This window comes from Sitodiplosis mosellana, unplaced genomic scaffold (genome assembly GCF_009176505.1).
Source record: "Sitodiplosis mosellana isolate CC-2019 unplaced genomic scaffold, AAFC_SMos_1.0 Smas_scaffold_6150, whole genome shotgun sequence".
NCBI classification, from domain to species: domain Eukaryota; kingdom Metazoa; phylum Arthropoda; class Insecta; order Diptera; family Cecidomyiidae; genus Sitodiplosis; species Sitodiplosis mosellana.
This window is the reverse complement of record NW_022601391.1, coordinates 4,293,258-4,312,005: the sequence shown is the minus strand read 5'-3', so window position 1 is coordinate 4,312,005 and position 18,748 is coordinate 4,293,258. Positions and strand designations below refer to the sequence as shown.

Sequence of the window (18,748 nt, the reverse complement as noted above, 5' to 3'; positions counted from 1 at the left end):
GGGGGTAAAATGATTTTGCCAGGGGGGGGGGGATTGTTAAAAATTTGTAAATGGGGGTCTGAAAATTTATAATGGGTGTCAAAAAAATAAGACCTAAAAAAAGGTTCGAAATTTTGAAATTCGATTATATCTAGTGTAAAATTTTTCAAATCGCTCGAAGAATCGAAGAAGGAATCCTAGAGGGTGGGTAAAACCGGAAAACCCCCTTGCACACGTGTGCATAGAATAAACATATGACACCCATAGAATGAAAGAACAACTTGTGAGCTCTTTATCTATATCTGAGGCGGAAAAAAACTTAGAGCAAAAAAGAGACATATTTGTCTTTAGTATGTTATGGACTTTATTAAGTTGCGAGCAAAAGTTATACAACTCAGCATTGAGCGGAAAAGAAGTTTCTTGTATTTTTCTCCCTACTGGAAAGAGATAGCGACTAGGTATCTTCGGCTTATTTGTATTGGGTGTACAAATGAGTCTTTGCCGTTTGTCAAAAGATGGCGCCAGCAGTAAATGCTGGGCAAAAGTCACATGTCAGAAACGTCATATCGGAAGCTTAGACATTTGTAACAACTCCTCATCATTACATTTGTGAATTTTTATCGGCATCATAAATTTTACTCTGCGTGTTTATGTCGGTTTTTGGGCCAAAAGCGTCATTTGCGGGAGCTGTTTTTTTCACACGGAAAAATTGTGGAAAAAAGATTATTCTTGTATCGGGTTCACACTGATTATGAAGAAGGGACCCTTCTCGATAGACTCAAGCATAAAAAACCATATTTTGATTGACTTTATAGATGGCGCTGCAATCACTCCCTCGAAAATGCTCGAAATTGGGCAATTTGCCATATTTGCGGGGGTGAGGCAGATATGGTGCATTGTGCGGAGGTAAAATCATATCGAAATGTTAGATTTGATCGTTCCCAACAATAGCTAATCGTTATATACCAATTTCGGACAGCAAAATCGAAAAATTTGCATTATGCCCCAGAAAATTGGTTTTCCGAGGCAACATTTTTGAGCGACTTTTCACTGAAAATGTCAAAAATTTCTAAGAAGCAGTTGAATTCGAATACCCGCCATGCTCCCGCTGTATTCTTCAGACATTGCGCCTTCTGACTACCATTTGTTTCAGACGATTCAAAATCACCTGAGTGGAGAACGGTTCGATTTTTTTCAAAAACTCGAAAAATGGGTCAATTCATAAATTGCCCCGAAAAATGGGGGGATCTTCGACTTTGTTTTTCGTATACTGCCAGAAAGATGGGAAAAAGTAGTGGCTAGCGATGGACATTGTCCATTGGACAATACCCTAAAGAATAAATATGTAACCATTTTTTGACAATAAACATTCAAAAATTAAAAAAAAAACGGCAAAGACTCATTTGTACACCCAATAGTTGTTTTTTTTTTCTACAGTAATGTCTCTTACCCGTTGTGAGAAAAATAGGAAATGTTTGTATAAACCGTTTTGCAAGTCGTATTGACTCATTCAAGTAATATTTATATCTGCTGAATTACCGGAATCACAATATGTAGTGTATACAATCCTATGCTTTGACGTTTGTCACAATATAAGCGCCACCAAGTCTATGGAAAATGAACTATGCAATACTATATGGAATGATGATGTTGAACGTTTGAACGTTTGAACGTTTTCCGAGCGTTCAAATTGAATACATTGGACTTATACGAACAAAAGAATCATGGCACAGAGGGCGCTTTATTTTATGCATTCCATACACATTGTGATTCCGGAATTACTAACGACTTATTTTTACTATTTATGCTCAATCGATGAGTTTGATAATGTTGTTATGTCAAAGCTTTAATAGATAAAATAAAATTCATTCCGGTATTCTTATTTCATTTGAAAGAAAGAACGTTGGAATTTGTTCGTCACTTTTGATAATACGTAATAATTATTCTGATTCAACCATATTTCCAGACACGATCCGATTTTTGGACGATACCATAACTGTGCTACGACATGTTCCGGGCGAAAGTGCTGTTTTAATAGTGAAATATGAGCAACCACCCAGTCATTGTCTGCCGCTTGAATTTACATGGTAAGTTGTTTTCTCTTGTGCACAGGTCTATTGGTATACTTTAAAGTCTTTGCTAAATAGATGCATAACTAAAGTGACATAAAATATACAACGTAAAAGTAAATTAAAATCAAAGTCGTTTCAATCGCTAAAAAGATGTATCAACGCAGTTGTTGTGTGTCTGTTTTTAATTGCATTATTCTCACATTTAATTGTCATTCGTCATTCAATGTGCAATTAGTCTCATGTGAAATGAGCTTTCAGTGTACAAATTTGCTTGCAATCGAAATGAATGAAATTTAGAGCAAAATGCAGCTGAACCTTTGACTCACATTTGGCGACATACATACACTTTGTGACACATTTTTTCCGACTACTACAACATTACTTCCGAATTGCAATTCGGTGAAAGACCGATCGAATAATTGCATCTGCGTGATGCAAACATATTCGATCGTAATAGATGTACAATTGCTGCAAGTGGTAAACATGTCAAATTCGATGAGGATCGTGCTTCGCAGTAGATGATGTACACTTTTGGCTTGGGATCAATTAATCGTCCAAATTCACTAGAGGTTGGAAAAAAGATGAGTAATAAATTGTAAAGCACCAAGCCATATTTAAGAATGATACCCAAGCGTCAAGCATTGACAGTCATAATCGAATGTTGACGGAGTAAATATAAAAAAAAATTTCAATCCAACCAGCAACCTGTCGACTGTCAGAAACTTTAAAAATAATTTTAGAATTCAGGGAATACGTTAAATGTGATCGGTGGTTAGAGAGCGAGATTGGCTCAGAGTGATGCTTCTTGATTCTCTCTATCTCTTTTTCGCTTTCTCTCATCTTTTATATTATTCATAGCGCATGTGCACGTTTCCTGTTATTATTATTGTTTTCTCGGATTCGTTTCGATTATTTTTCTTTTGCTGTTTCGTATGTATATATATATATATATATACCCACTGAACGTATCTTCGTCGTCCGTTGGCTGTGGTTTCGTAGACTATGAGTTCTTTTTTCTCATTTCGATGAATTTTCAATGGTTTTTCTTCTCTCGTTTTATCTCGCATCGGTTGCTTTGAATTCCATCTCATTTATGTTCAAACATATTTATCGCGCGCGTATACACACAAATCTCTCTCTCTCTCTCTCTCTCTCTCTCTCTCTCTATGATTGTTTGTAAAACAACACCTTAGAGCTTTCATTTTGATTCGAATTCTTTTTTTCTGTTTGATCGGCGGTTTTTGTGTGGTTTTGTGTAGTTCTGTGTATGTAAGCTAAGTATCAACAACAGACAAACGTCTCAAACGGACAGAGAAGAGAGGTCCAAGCTTGTTCTTTTTTTCGTAAACCGTAACAACTGCTTTTTCGAACCTTAGGCTTCTAGAATTATGATTTGGATGGCGAACGTTAGTTCGAATTTTCCGATCGACTTACTAAGTCGCGCATGCACAAACCCGTTCGATAAACAACAAATCCTGCCCCATTTCCGTGAAAGAAAAAAATGTGAATTTATCATTTGGAATATTTATTACTGGTCGTTTCGTTGAGTTTGTTTGTGACTGTGGTGGTTCTTCTGATGAAAGATTGAAGAAGTGCAATACAAATGGTCGAGCAAAGGAATACAAAATATCAGCATGAATGCTTGAACTGAAAACCAACTATTATTTAATTCACAAAAACTTGGCTAAATAGAACATATTCATAATAAGCTTCGTCTCCGGTTTCTTCCGTTTGCTTGCCAATTAATGTCAAAAATAGTTTAATGTCATAGCAAAATGGACATAGCAATTATTGGGGCCCATTCTTTTCAAGTTTCTCAACGCAACTAGAATCCATCGAAAATACTCTGAAAAATATTTGTTAATAAAGTTATGTGAATCAGTAGAGAATTTGGAATTAATATATGATATCCAAACAAAAATATGTGCATAGACATTTAGTACTATGGACCGTTACGTCATTTAAACTATAGAATGAATGATTTCAGCCTTAAAAATAAAACGAAAATACCAGGCTGTTTGATTCAATGTTCACGTGAAATAGTAGTTCTCAAGTGCTTTCTTTGATACGCCTTAACAGCGTTAAACATGATTCATTTTCATAGTTTTTTCTCGGTACAATTATTATAAAATTGAAAACGCATTGAATTCGTACATACACGCAACCAAATAATTGATGTCAAAAATTTAAAACATTGTTTTCTCTGCGATACATTCAATTTTTGTGATGTGTGTGCGCGGCCAAAAGCGTTACTCTCAAAATACGAAATGTGGGCTCAAATTTCATATATCTATGTTGTATTTAGTGAAAATGACGGACACCCCGAAAAAAAACATAGACAATCTGCCTGCAAAATGAGCTCATGAAAGCCATGTTGTGTATTTAGATCGTTAACAATAATAACGAATACCAATATCAAAAGGCAATAATAAGCCGAGAACGACTGCTACAAAAATAATATTTCGGTCATAGAATCGACGATATTTTTAGACAAATGCGCGTGAACAAGATAATGAATATACTGAATAATGAAAGCAAAAAAAAAAACAAAAATCGGTTTTACTCTTTTACACAACTTTGTTGTTATGATTTGTCGTTCTACTTTTGCATTTTGGTTTTCATGAAGCCATCATGAACACAATAATTCATTTAATTCGCGGTCAAATTGAAGAAGGAGCTGAATCGAAGGCGAGAAGAAAACAGAAACACTCAAGAAAAACAAGAACTGCTATCTATCAAACTCACGAACTTATTTCTTTTATTTGCTTATACTCAAAAGTTACATCAATTCGAGACACGAGTATTTTTCATCTTCAGCGCGTGATCACATTAATTTGTTTTTTTTTCGTTTCATTTGGCAGTAAAACAGTAAAAATTGCCATATTATGAGAGATTTGTTTTTTTTTGTAGAAAGCCTGCACAAGTTTGAACATTTCTATATTCAAACAAGTCAAAACATACAATTCATAATTCATTTTTGTGCTATTCTTCTCTTTTAAATTATTGTGGGCTATTGCTTTTTTTAATTGATCAAATGCATTGAAAACAATATGTTATACAGTTAATTGAATTGAAGTGATGGAAGTGTATAGTTTTGACATGTTTTTAAAATATTTTTAGTGAACTTGGTGAAAAACGTTTGCCATTCGAAAATAAAAGACAACATAAAAGGAAGAAAAAAAATTCACTTCAAAACAAATTCAAACGCAAGCTTTTTGTTAGCAATGTTTTCTGTTAGTATTTGACCAGCAAAAAATGTGTACATTATGCACCATTTAACAAGCAAAACAAATGATTTTGTGAAATTGTAAATATACTTCAAACGGGTAAAGAGAGACACATGAAATGGGCAATAAATGTTCAAGCTGCTGCCGCTGTGCCTGTTGCACCAACGGCAATAAATCACACGGTCACATCTCATCGGCTGGATCTGTTTACAGCAAAAGGTTTGAAATTTTCCTAAAATAACACCTAAACGCCATAGCGTTAATGAAAAATAAAAAATAAATGTCATTTTTCAAAGAGCCCATCACAGACAGGTAGTTTGGTTTTGTGAATATGATTGTATGTTTAGCGTGGTTAATATAACTACACACACGCACACAAATTGACCGAACTTTTATTGCGATATTCTTGAATCCAACCGAAAATTCGGAATAAAAGCTCCGCCAGTATTGGTATGACTTCTAATATGACGTTGACATTCTGAGCGTTTTTGGCAACCGTTCAAAAAATTCCGCTGTAACTTTGTCATAGATGCAAAACAATTTTCTTCCAAATAAATTCTTATAGAATGCATGAAAAAGAAAATGTGTGTATGTTTGGCATCAGTGACTGTGGCAAATGACGGAGAACACCGTCTTCGCCGTAGATGCAAACTAATGCCAAACATTAGGAATGAAGTCGCAGGTCAGTTCACCTAGACAGACAACGTTAGAGTGGGAATTATTTTAATTATTGACGCAAGTGATTTTCAAGTCGATAAAATTCATAAAATAGATTGTATGTGTGATCAGTCGCCTCTCATTTGCTTTTAATCATTTTGAATGACGATGTATTTTGTTTGCGTCATTTATTGTGTGTTGATACGTGTAAACCAAGCTACACACAATAAACATACATTTTCAATTTTCAATTAACGTACAGTATTGGACAAAATTGAGAGCACGGTTCGTTGAATGTTTCCATAAACGGAAAAATTGCGCTGACATTTGAAAACTAGAAGCATAGCTAGATGCACAAGCTTGTGAAGATTCGAAATACTGTATACATTTTGATCCACCGAACCATTCTGTGGAAAATGGAGATGGTCAAACTCCAGGGGCAAATCACTACTGAAAAGACTGAAAGCACTGAAATCCACTCAAAACAATTGGAAAATATTTTCAGTACTTTTCAGTGTTTTTCAGTATCAAAATAGATCGGGATTTTTGACAGTTGAAATTTGTTTCGAAACATAGTGAGTGGAGTGTGAAAGCTTAAAATTAGGCCAGTTAAATGCAATAACAATTGATCAAATCTTTGGAATAATTCAAGAGATATATCCATAGAAGTGTGACAGTCAAATGACGCCATTTATTTGACATTTGAGGTTAGAATTCAGAAATGGTAGATAATTTTGCATTTGTGTCTTGGTCAAATTTATTCTACTCATCAAGAGGTACAACTTGCTGAACATGTCAATCCTAATAACCAACTGCCCTAAAAGATAAAAGCTAAAGTACCACATTATGGACTTTTTTTAAACATATATATTCATACATAGGCAATTTCGTATCAAGGGACAGCTTGTGCATCAAGCAATGCTTCTAGTTTTCAAATGTCAGCGCAGTTTTTCCGTTTATGAAAACATGTAACGAACCGTGCTCTCAATTTTGTCCATGACTGTACAATGTACTTGTACAATGTACATACTTCGATAATTGTTTTTGTTTACATAGGAATCGAGATGATTTACCAATCGAAAAATCGGAGCGCTATCGCATTGCCCAGAGTAAAAATGCTGTCCAATTAGCCTTAGATCACGTACAACGTGAAGATACTGGACATTATACTTTATTTGCAAAAACAAAAGCGGGCAAAATTTCACGAAAAGATATTGAACTAGTGATTGAAGATAGATCGAGTGGCGATGATCCACCCACATTTGTTCGAAGATTAACCGATTTATCTGTCAAAGTGGGAACACGTACGCGGCTCTTGGTGGAAATTCGTAGCTCATCACAAGTTAAGGTACCCGAGAACAAAACAGCATTTGCTGATAATTTGCTACACAAATTCTACCTGATCAAATACTAGCGTACTAATTTTTAATGATGAAATCATTTTGTTCATTCAGGTGACATGGTTCCGTAACGATAGACGAGTTTGTGAAAACAATCATATTCGTTGCGTAAACGAAGGCAATTTTTACTGTGTTGAATTGACGCCGGTTAGTTTGGACGATGTCGGTCGGTGGATGTGTATGGTGAGAAAGACATTTTTTGTCTATCATTCTTTTTCTTTTATCCATTGACAATTTTGTATCGGTTCGCCAGGTGGAGAATGCTAGCGGACGAAATTCGTGTTTGGCTGTTCTCAATGTCCTGGTGCCAAAAGCGTATAAAACACCGGAATTTGTGGAACATTTACGCGCTCTACTCACCGAACAAGGAACCGTTTCGTTGGAATGCAAAGTGATTGGTGTGCCGACGCCGTTTTTACGCTGGTTCAAAGATTCGAAGGAAATCAAGGCTGGTGATGTTTTCGCTCTAACGGCAAATCCAGATGATCCAACGTCACTTGGAACGTACACGTGTGAAGCTGTCAATTGTATGGGCCGCACGTATTCCAGTTCAAAAGTGCATGTTGTTGGCAAAGGAAGTCGTGAAGGTTCACTCAAACCAGCTGACAGCATGATTCACCATGGAACGCCACCCATCTTCACAGATGAACTGAAGAATTTAAAAATAAAACTTGGCGATGCATTCACGTTAGGATGTCAAGGTAAGTGTGCGTGTATGCGTTTCAAAAACACATATTCATATTATTATTGTTATTATTGGCCGATCACAAAATCTTCTTCGGTCATTTTTGATTTCAAAGAGTATTTAAATATGTGCGATCCGAAAAATCCGAAAAATTCCGAAAGCGAAATGTGTGTTCATTTCAATGCGCCTGTGCCTGTGCCGCTTTGTCGCCATCGAAAAAATAAACATTCTTGGACGCGTTCCAAATGAATTTATTTGCTGTTGTTGTACCTAATACCACACGCATTCGCGTAATCATCATATTATCTATGATAAATTATAAAAGAAAAAAAAGCCGTGAAAATTGGCGTTCAATTTTTGAAACGCAATAGACACCGAAATAAAATGAAATGAAATGAAAAGGGATTCCGCACGATATTTAAATGCTCAATTTTGATTGACTTATTTTTGCAGTGGTTGTGCCACCTTGGCCCAAATCCGTTGTATGGTACAATAAGGAAGGTCGGGTGGATGCTAGCGAAAATGCTCGTATCGTTGAGGATGGCTTGGGAATGTATATGATCGAGATAAAAGAATCGAACAGTGGCGATGAGGGCGAATGGAAATGCGTTGTAACCAGTATTGAGGGAAGTGTCGGCATTTCGACGTGCACCATTGAAATGGATATTCCGAAAAACTATCGAAAACCCAGATTCATGGAAAATTTAAAAGCTGTGCTCACCGATGAAGGTTTAGTATCTTTTGAATGCAAGGTAGTCGGCTTCCCAACGCCAATGCTCAAATGGTTTAAGGATGGTCAAGAATTGAAGCCGGGAGATGTGTACCAACTCACCGGGACAAATTCGCTAGGAACATATTGTTGTCTGGCTAAAAACTGCATGGGCGAAACCAGTAGCACAGCTATACTCACCGTTGAAGACATTCAGGATAGATTGAATGATGAGGAACGGCTCGTGTACAGCCAGAAATTGAATCAACCGCCCAAATTTATTCAAGGTCTTAAAAGTCAAGAAGCAAAAATCAACGAAGATTTTCGATTTTTCATCGAAGGTGAATACCGCTCAGAACTTCTTCTCTTTTTTTGTGTTCAGTGATTTAAACTTTTTAATTATTCAATAGTTTCTGCACAACCCGAGCCAAAACTTTCGTGGTACCGTGATGAGTTACCAATTGAAGATTCCGAACGCTACGTGATTTTACGTGAAACCGCTGCCAATTGCCAATTATTGATTCGAAAAATTGAATTTGTTGACCAAGCTGAATGGAAGTGTGTTGCGACCAATGATTACGGAACAAGTGTCACATCGTGCTTCCTCAAGTTGCAGATTCCACGGCATTACAAAAAGCCAAAATTCCTTGAATGTCTTCGTGCCATTCTAACGGCAGAAGGTGCAGTGAATCTTGAATGCAAGGTAATTATAATTATCATTACAACATGTTGCACTGACTTCACTGTAGATTTCATTGCAGATAAGTATTTGTTTGTTCGCAAGTAGCAATACCCCAATCGAAGTCAGTGCAACTTCGAATCGTTTTATTGTTTATTGTATATATTATGTTTATTGTTATGACTAAAGGTGATTGGCGTTCCGCAACCCGTATTAAAGTGGTACAAAGACGGAATTGAGTTACGTGCCGGAGACATTCATCGAATAATATCGGGCCAGGATGGTACTTGTTGTTTAGGTACTTACACATGCGAAGCGAAAAATTGCATGGGGATTGTGGCTAGTTCAGCTTCAATTTTGGGCTTTGATAACGCTGTCAAGTCGAATACGAATGCAAACCAAGAGCTACAACGAAACCATTCGCTATCCACAATAAACGAAGAACGTTCATCTCAACTGTACGAAACGCCAGCTTCTGGCGGTGACATCACACAGAAATCAGATGTTTCATTCAGTTTCGATGGCAAAGAAGTCAGCGTGTCTCTGTATGAGACTCCGGATTTGACTGAAGAGGAGGCGTTGCAAATCGTCGAAATGTACGCCGATCAAATTTCCGAACATGTAACTGAACACAATGTCGTTGAATTGCCGCCACTTCGTTTCGTGAAGGAAACATCACAGTCGGGAAATCTGCTTATGGAAGCGGTCATCATCGATGTAGCATCTGAATATTTCCTAAACGAAGAGGACATGCGAACCGAAGCTGATCTTGACAACGTCTCAATAAACGACGAAGTCAGCCTTCACGGTCTCACAACCGTCGAAGAGAAAAGCAATCGAGATGAATCAATCATAAGTGGAGATGTGGACGACTACTTCAGCTTATCGAGAGCCACGAAAATGAGCGAGGATGACGATGATGACAATACGGAAGATTTACTGAGCGCAAGAGGTTCGGACAAGCATCAATCGATGGTTCAAGATGCTGAAGAGTTTGTGAGCTTAGAGCATTCGGCAAGGAGTGGTAGTCGAAAGCGAAAAGTGTCATCATCGCAAACCGATGATCCGTCCAAAAAACATATCATTGAACAGCAAGATGTTGAACAAAATCTCAATGCAGTCGTACCGTTAGCGAAATTAATTTCCATTCTCGAAAGAAGTTTAAATACGATTAAAGAAGAGGTTTTTGCCCAATCAGCACTCATGATGTCACCCGCTTCAGCCGACGGTAGCGTAACAATAGTTCGAAATATTTTAGAGCCAATCAGTCGTATGCGACAGAAATTAAACGAATACAATGGCCAAACATCATTGGAATTAATGTTTACTGAAGTTGGAAATGATTTTGAAAAGCTACATCAAGCACTGACGGTTGTAGAGAAATGTGTATCGATGGATGAGGTTGGCCATACAATGATTCAACGAACTAGCGTATGTGTAGTCGATAGCGTTGGTGAGGAATTGGTACAACTGTTTGATGCCATCGAAAAAATTGCCGACAATAAGAGCCAATCGAGTATTCAAACGGAAATAAAAATACTGATGAACGATTTGCGCATGGGAATTCGAATTACACAAGACACGATTAAGGCTCACGCATTGCTGCAAGAAGCGAGTGCGATTGAAGTTGCTCAACATATCACAGACACTATGGAACGTGTACAAAATATACCCGAACCACTTCCATTTGAATCATTGTCATTGTCAACTAATCAATTGCCACCGGAAGCGCATAATTTTAAAAATGTTTGCCGATCCATTGTGAAAATTCAAGAAATTTTGGATTCATCTGATGAAAATAGCGCACCAGAGTTAGTTCTACGCACTTTAATGCAACCGATCAGTGCACTCGAGCATGAAATTCAATCGATTGAACAAGTTCTGAATGCTGAGCAAAGTGGCGTAGACGAAACACTTGGTGAAAAGATTAATATTGTTCTATGGGACGTAGTTACACCACCCATGTATGAACTGTTCAAATCGCTAGAGATACTTGAAAGCCAATCACCAACACGAGCAAGTGAGGTATGCGATGCCATTTTACCACCGTTGCAGGAAATTCAAAATGGCTTGGCACGGATTGGTCAAGACATTGAAAATGGAACTTTGGGACGACACTCACCACCTATGGAAAACACCGACACAAAACGTATAATCGATAGTGTGAATCAAGGACTCATTTATATGGGCAGCAACATTGAAGCGCAACCACTCAGTGACAGTGTACGAAATTCATTCATCGCGTTACGTGATCAATTGAATAGTTTGATTAAAAGCACAGCTGAGATTGATGAGAATAGCTGCTTGACAATTCTAGGATCTATAAAAAAGCCCATTGACGATTTAAATTATTGCTTCCGTCAAATGGAAGAACGTTCAACTTCGCAATCAACTCAAGAGATATTGGATCCATTGAGTGGTCTCAAGGACAGCGTTCGACGATGTGGAGAAAAAATCGCACTCAATAAGGGCACACTAAAGTGTCAAACCATTCTCAGTGAATTGGAACGTTTAATTGAATCAACTGAACAGAATATCATTTTGGTTCCATGGTTGCGCGTCGCCATGGAAGTTGAATTGTCTGAAAGTTCAAGTTCACAAAACCAAATTGTCTCAATGAAGTCGGTGCAAGAAGAAAGAATCAAACAGATTGTGGAGACAATCGTAGATGTGAACCGTTACATTGCAAGTTTACAAGAGCATACACAACATGTAGACGCGATGGACTTGGATACACCACATTTATCAATGATTTCTGAACCATTACGGAAAATACAACAAAATTTATTAGAATTACAAGAAACAACACATGATGGAGTGATTGATGTTTCACAGGACAAAGTTAGCCAAATTAAATTGCTTGAAAAGTTGGTCAAACCATTGGAAAATATGCGTGAATCCATAAAAACAATCGAAGAAAATACTGACAATCCGCAGATATCAATCGCAAGTCAAGACATTTTGTCAGACTTTGACGTGTTGGCAAAACCATTGAAAGATATGCACGAGTGCATCGCAGTGATGCAGCATGAATCGAATTTGGCTGAAAGTGCTGGGTCATTTGGTGCAGAGGTTCAGCCAGAAAGTGCAAAATTCGCCAAACCCATCGTTGAATTGAAGAAAAATGTCGCAATTGTTCTGCAACACATTATCGATGCACAAGAAGATTTGTCAACCATGGATGATATTTCGATGATGAAATCTGTGGCTGAACAATTACCACACGACGATAGTTTAAAGTTCACACCAAATGTGAACCAGGTCGATATTCAATTGCCAAAAGAGTTACAATTGTTCGAATTTATGGCATTAGAAAGAAAAATACGTGAATACCAACAAGAAATGATGCATAAGCCACAGTCCACAATGTTACGTCAGTTGAACTCCGTATTAAATGAGACATTATCAAAGATCAATGAATTTGATGTGCAAAATCTCTCCAAAATGGCCATGAATCAGCTGACAAAACCGTTGCAAAAACTTCATGTCACAATTGTGAAAGCAAAACAAAATGAACCATGTGCCGCCATTGAAAAACTACAAAAGGCCGTTTCACAAGTGCAAAAATGTATTTTCGATCAAATTGGATTCAATGTATTGGATAAACATGGAATTACAGCCGTTCAATTCGCTGAATTGCATCGTTGCGTTGTTACTATTCCGGAACCGTTGCCCAATTTGGCAGTCAATTTGGAAACTTTGGTTACCATTGATGATGTTTCAATTCTCCAGTCTATTCAAGAGCCGATAAGAGAGCTAAAGCAAATCATTGACACAAATCCAGAAGGCTTCACTGATGCAGATCAAATCAATGAAGATAATCTATCTACATTGAAATCGGCAGCAAAACCGCTTCTGAATCTAAAAAGACAAGCACAATCGTTGGACGAAAGCACGCTACAGCGATTACATGCGATTTCATTTTCGAAAGAAGAAAACTCTGACTCAATGCCAATGCTACCAGTTATTGACTTGATCGTTTGTATGGAAAGTATTGAATTGCAAACCATCGAGCAGTTTGCACGATCGGTTGCTCCTGAAATAGTACCACCGGTCGTTGTGAATGTTGAAGAATTGAAGCGATGCGTATCGAATACCCAACGTGAAGACACTGTAAAAGCTTTGGATGAAATATCAACTGCAACAGGATTACAGGGACTAAAAACGATCGCAGCTTCATTGCATGAATTACAGCATTGCATCGAAAGCACCCAAGACGTACAAAGTGAATCATCGTTAAGCGAAATCGAATGTTTATCCCAGCTGAGAGATGTTGCCAAACCACTACTTGAAATAAAAGATTTCGTTGCAACAACCGAAGGCCAAATGGCAATTCAAATGAGCACCGATATATCCGGCACAGACGACCTGAAAACCAAAGCGCAGCCACTTTTGGAACTATTGACTTGCATCGATCAAATCAACGAAACGGTTTTCGAACATTTAGCCGAATTGTCAAACCAAGAAGATATTACTACACTGCAAATCACAGCAGGTGGTCAGAAACGAACTGCAAACGTAGTTCTTCTGCCTGAATTCGAACGATGCGTCCGCAATGTACAAGAGCATGGTACAGTCGAAGTTTTAGACGAACTTTCGACAATGAGTAATTTATCGGAATTGAAAACGGTTGCACAGCCATTGCGTGAACTTCAACACTCATTGCAAGTACACACAGCTCAGCCACTGGAAATGGAACACAGCTATGGTTATGTTGAAAATGCTGCATTCATGGCTGAAATTGCAAAACCGATTATCGAACTGCGCGAGTATGCCACCAGTTTGAAAGGGCAACAAGAACTAGTTCAGTTGACTATGGATCTATCAGAGATCGATAATGAAGATCTAAAGACCCATGCTCAGCCATTGCTCGATCTACTTGAATGTGTACAGAAAGTTGATGTTGAGACTTTTGAGCATGCAGCTGATATGAGCACACAACAGAATATCACTGAATTGGAAGTCACCAATGACGGTAACAGGAAGCGTTGTGCAAATATAGAATTGATACCACAACTTGTGCATGCAATTGCAGAAACTCAACAGCTAGATACCATTCAGGCTATCGAAGAGTTTGATAGGAAAGCGTGTGACCTTCGTAGAGTAGCGAAACCATTACGTGAAATACAACACTACATTGAAATCAATCAATTGCATTCATTGCAAGTGGCCAACAACTTGAAAATGGAAGATATTGGTTTGCTATTGAAAGAAATGGCACAACCATTAATGGAAATTCGTAATTTTGCTATGAGCACAGATGGTCAAGTGATTCTTGAAATGCAGGATGATCTATCAATTTCAGATCGCACAAAGTTGTTGGTTAGACCATTGGTTGACTTATGTGTATGTGCCACGAATATTGATCCCAATGTAATCGAACCGGAAGCAACTCACGAGGATATCTCGGAAATGGAAACCATCACCGACATCGAAGATTATCCTAAAGAAAAAGATTCGGACATTTTCCAGAGTGAATTGACATCTAGTCTAATCAATCTGGGCCAATCTATAAATGCTGTTGAAATCAAAACAGTCGAACTGATGCCAGCAACGAGACAATTCGCAGTTTTGTCGAAACCTTTGAACGAGGTAAAAAATGCCATCGAATCATCGCAAAATGTCAACGAACCAGTTGACTGTGAAACAATTGCACAAATATTGTATAATTTACGCGAGAATTTGGCCAGCATTAATCCAGAACTATCGACAGAATGTCCACCAGAATTGGTTCAAATCAATTCAGAATTGTTGGTTTTGGAGAAACGTTTGAATGATGCACTTCAAAGCATTGAAGATGTAAGCCGATCGCCCACTGAGGCAGTCATTGCGCATATTCAAACGCCTATTGAAAGCGTGCAACAATGCCAGCGACTCATCAAGAACATCGAAATCACCACACAAAATGACAAGATCGAGCAAGTAGAAAAACCACTGAATGCACTCGAAACTAGCTTTCAATGTTTAGGTGGATTTATTGCTGCAAATCCACTGCAACACATTTCACGCAGTGCCAATGAGATTCAATCTTTTATTGCCGAATTACAACATATTGAGTCACAACTATTCTTCGCCCAAGAAACATTTTCTGCCGATCTACAGAATGCACAAATACGAGACTTCGTCGAGGCAATCGGTGCGGTAAAAGCAGAAATCTCTGTGGTTCAAAATGCAATCCAGTTTGCCGAATTGCTTCATCCACTTTTAATAACGAAAGCTATTGATTCAATTAGTACGCCCATCACAAACTTAAGCGCAACAATTGAAAACATTTCAAATTGGCCAAATACCAGCCATGATGAGCACAACGTTTTGAATGCACCTCAATCAAAAGTGGATGAGTCGCACGATCAGAATCAAGGTAATCTGGATATAATTGCTGGCACCGAACAAAAAAGGGACAGCGAAACTGAAAGTGGTTCAATTGAAGCGAAAAAAGACACAAACGTTCTCCAAGTGGAAATGGACGATTTACTTCGGAAGTCTGAAGACAAGCGATTAACTCCCGATGAAGAAGATCGATTAAATTCATTGTTGGCTCGAATAAATTTGCTCGATATTAAAATCCACCAAGAAGTCTTTGATGCAAAAATCATTAACGAAAGTACAGCCAATGTTATTGAGCAACTGAAGGAGGACTTGGAAATGCGTGATGAGCTTAAAAAAAACGTCGATTCCGGAAATGCTTCCAGCGAAGCCGAAGAATCCAAGCTCAATGAAATGGACAATGATGATATCTCACAAACACAAATTGGCAGTGAAATCAATCAGGAACAACAACACCGTACAGAAACGGACAGTATGTTACACTACGGCACAATCGATCCCCAACCTGAAAATCGGGAAAATCAAATGGAAAATGTACAAGCACTTAGACTGGGACACCAATTTAACTTTATCGACGAAACAAATGTGTTTGAAGCTGAACTCAAGACAAATATTCAAGCACTCTATATGAATATCATCGCCATAGCGGCTGAAACGACTCACGGACCAAACAACAACCAAACACTAAGCGAAGAAGACTATCAATTGCTATCGCAACCTATTTTGTATATGCAGCAAGCCTTGGATTCGATTCAAGAAACTCAGACTGTTGATTTACAGACCCTTACCTACCTTTTATCAGATTTAAAACAGTCCATCGAATCGTTCAGCACAGGTGACGAGGTGAAGGTCAACCAAATTGATTTGGTATCATTGGGGAAATGTGTTAATGATGCGATTATTAGCGCTCAGGATTTATACAGACCACCAATTGAAGCGGTAATGGCACATTTGGAGCAAACAAATGGAAAACTTGCTGAATGTCTGAAGACAACGTTGCAGTCAACAAGTGTCATCAGTGAACTGCAACAGCCACTGAACGATTTGCAGAAAAGTGTACAACATCTGACCGAATTTATCGTCCAAGATCCGCTACAAAAAACTTCAAGGAACACACCTGATATTCAACAGTTTATCGCTGAACTGCAAACTATAGAATCGCAATTGTTTTTCCTGCAACAAAACTGTGCGGAATCCAAATCAATGCCGTTGCATTCTGACCTTGGACAGGCTGTGCTTGAAGTGAAGAACCGATTGTCACATGTGCAAAACACGATTCAATACTCCGAAGAAATTCATCCATTGCTTCTTACGAAAGCGGTGGATTTGTTATCGCAACCACTGGACCGTCTGAATGAAATATGCGAAAATATTAACGTATTTATTGCCAATGAAGAAAATCTCCAAATAATATCTCATCAACCTAGGTCGGTACAAGAGGAATGTATTGAAAGTGTACCACAAACAGGAACTACAGCCAGCGTTCAGAATGACATTGAAGAAGAGCAAAAAGCCTCGCAACAAAATGTTCTGAAGTCTGACACAGACATCTTATTAGATGAATTCCTCTTCAGTTCAAGGGAATTAAGGAGTTGTGCCAATATGCTTTTAACTGGCCAATTGTTGACATTAAAACCATACCAAGTCATATCCAGATCACTAACACACCTTGCCAAAATCTTAGATACAACCCAGAATACACCATCTGAAATTCAAGATACAGCTAATCTTCTGTGGGATCTAAAAGAGAAACTCGAAACGATCAATCCAGAAATCCTAGCGGAAGCCAATCCAGAAATTGCCGAAGCAGCTTATGGTGAACTTATGTCTTTGGAAAAGAAATTGACCGATACTTTGGGATGCGTAGAAGATATGAATGTGACACCGATCGAAGCAGTTATTACCCATTTACAGAAGCCGATTCGGACGATAGAATCGTGCTTGAAACTTGTTAAACAAACATCTTCCAAAGCCAATATTAGAGATCTAGAACGACCGCTAAATGAATTGAAAACAAGTATATGCATACTGGGTGCATATATTCTAAGAGATCCTCTAGAGCACATCTCGAGAAATTCCGTGGAAATTAGAAGTTTTATCGCCGAACTACAAAGCATAGAATCGCAATTGTACTTCAAACAGAGCGCAATTGCACAATCGCATTTGGTACCATTCCACAAAGAGCTATCTGATTCGATTGCGATGACAAAGCTTCAGATAACAGACATTCAAAATGAAATACAGTACGCAGAGACAACGCATCCGATTCTTATAGCAAAAACCGCTGATAAGCTATGCAAACCACTAGAGTTGTTGCACATGATTATCGAAAATATACACCAAATAATGGGTGAGGATGAAACAATTGAAGAACATAAATCTGATGCGGATTCAACTCAGGATAAAACCAAATTTTCTATTGCCAAGCAATCCGAAAATGAACATGTTGACGAGCTGCTACAAACAGTTGAATATATTGAAGCTGAAAAGCAACAACAAGAAGCAGATATAAGCGAGCAAGACGAACTGAATGTCATAGCTAATCAGCAAACAGCCATTATTGATGCACGAGATGAATTAAGAAGCTGTTCAATAAGTGAAGCCGAAATAGATGACAAATTACAATATTCAGATCGAGATGAAGTTGTAGATGAAGAGGTATTTGTTAGTGAAGAAGAACAAGGAATGATCAAAAATATCATACAAGCTTCTAAGGAACAAGTCGCTGTTGTCGAAGAAGAGAAGCAACAAGAAATCTCAGTCACAGAACAAGAACAAGTCCAACAATTGAAACAGGCCGAAATCGAAGGCGTGGCTGAGACTTCTGAGGGTGTTGAACAATTGGCCAAAGAGGAATTGGGCGTAACTGCTGAAGTCTCCAAGGAAGACGAACTCTCGCAAGCTAGTAAGGAACAAGTCGCTGTTGTCGAAGAAGAGAAGCAACAAGAAATCTCAATCGCAGAACAAGAACAAGAACAAGTCCAACAATTGAAACAGGCCGAAATCGAAGGCG

General features: G+C 38.1%; 1 protein-coding gene across 1 annotated transcript in view; it reads left to right on the top strand.

The window, feature by feature from the left end:
• Positions 1 to 18,748, top strand: part of LOC129574147 (uncharacterized) — a 73,486-nt gene that overhangs the window by 2,705 nt on the left and 52,033 nt on the right. Inside the window, exons 2-8 of the mRNA XM_055455638.1 lie at positions 1,946 to 2,066; positions 6,992 to 7,283; positions 7,390 to 7,518; positions 7,589 to 8,036; positions 8,474 to 9,070; positions 9,140 to 9,432; positions 9,598 to 18,745. Coding sequence (XP_055311613.1) covers positions 1,946 to 2,066; positions 6,992 to 7,283; positions 7,390 to 7,518; positions 7,589 to 8,036; positions 8,474 to 9,070; positions 9,140 to 9,432; positions 9,598 to 18,745 — 11,028 coding nt within the window. The remainder of the gene's footprint in view (positions 1 to 1,945; positions 2,067 to 6,991; positions 7,284 to 7,389; positions 7,519 to 7,588; positions 8,037 to 8,473; positions 9,071 to 9,139; positions 9,433 to 9,597; positions 18,746 to 18,748) is intronic.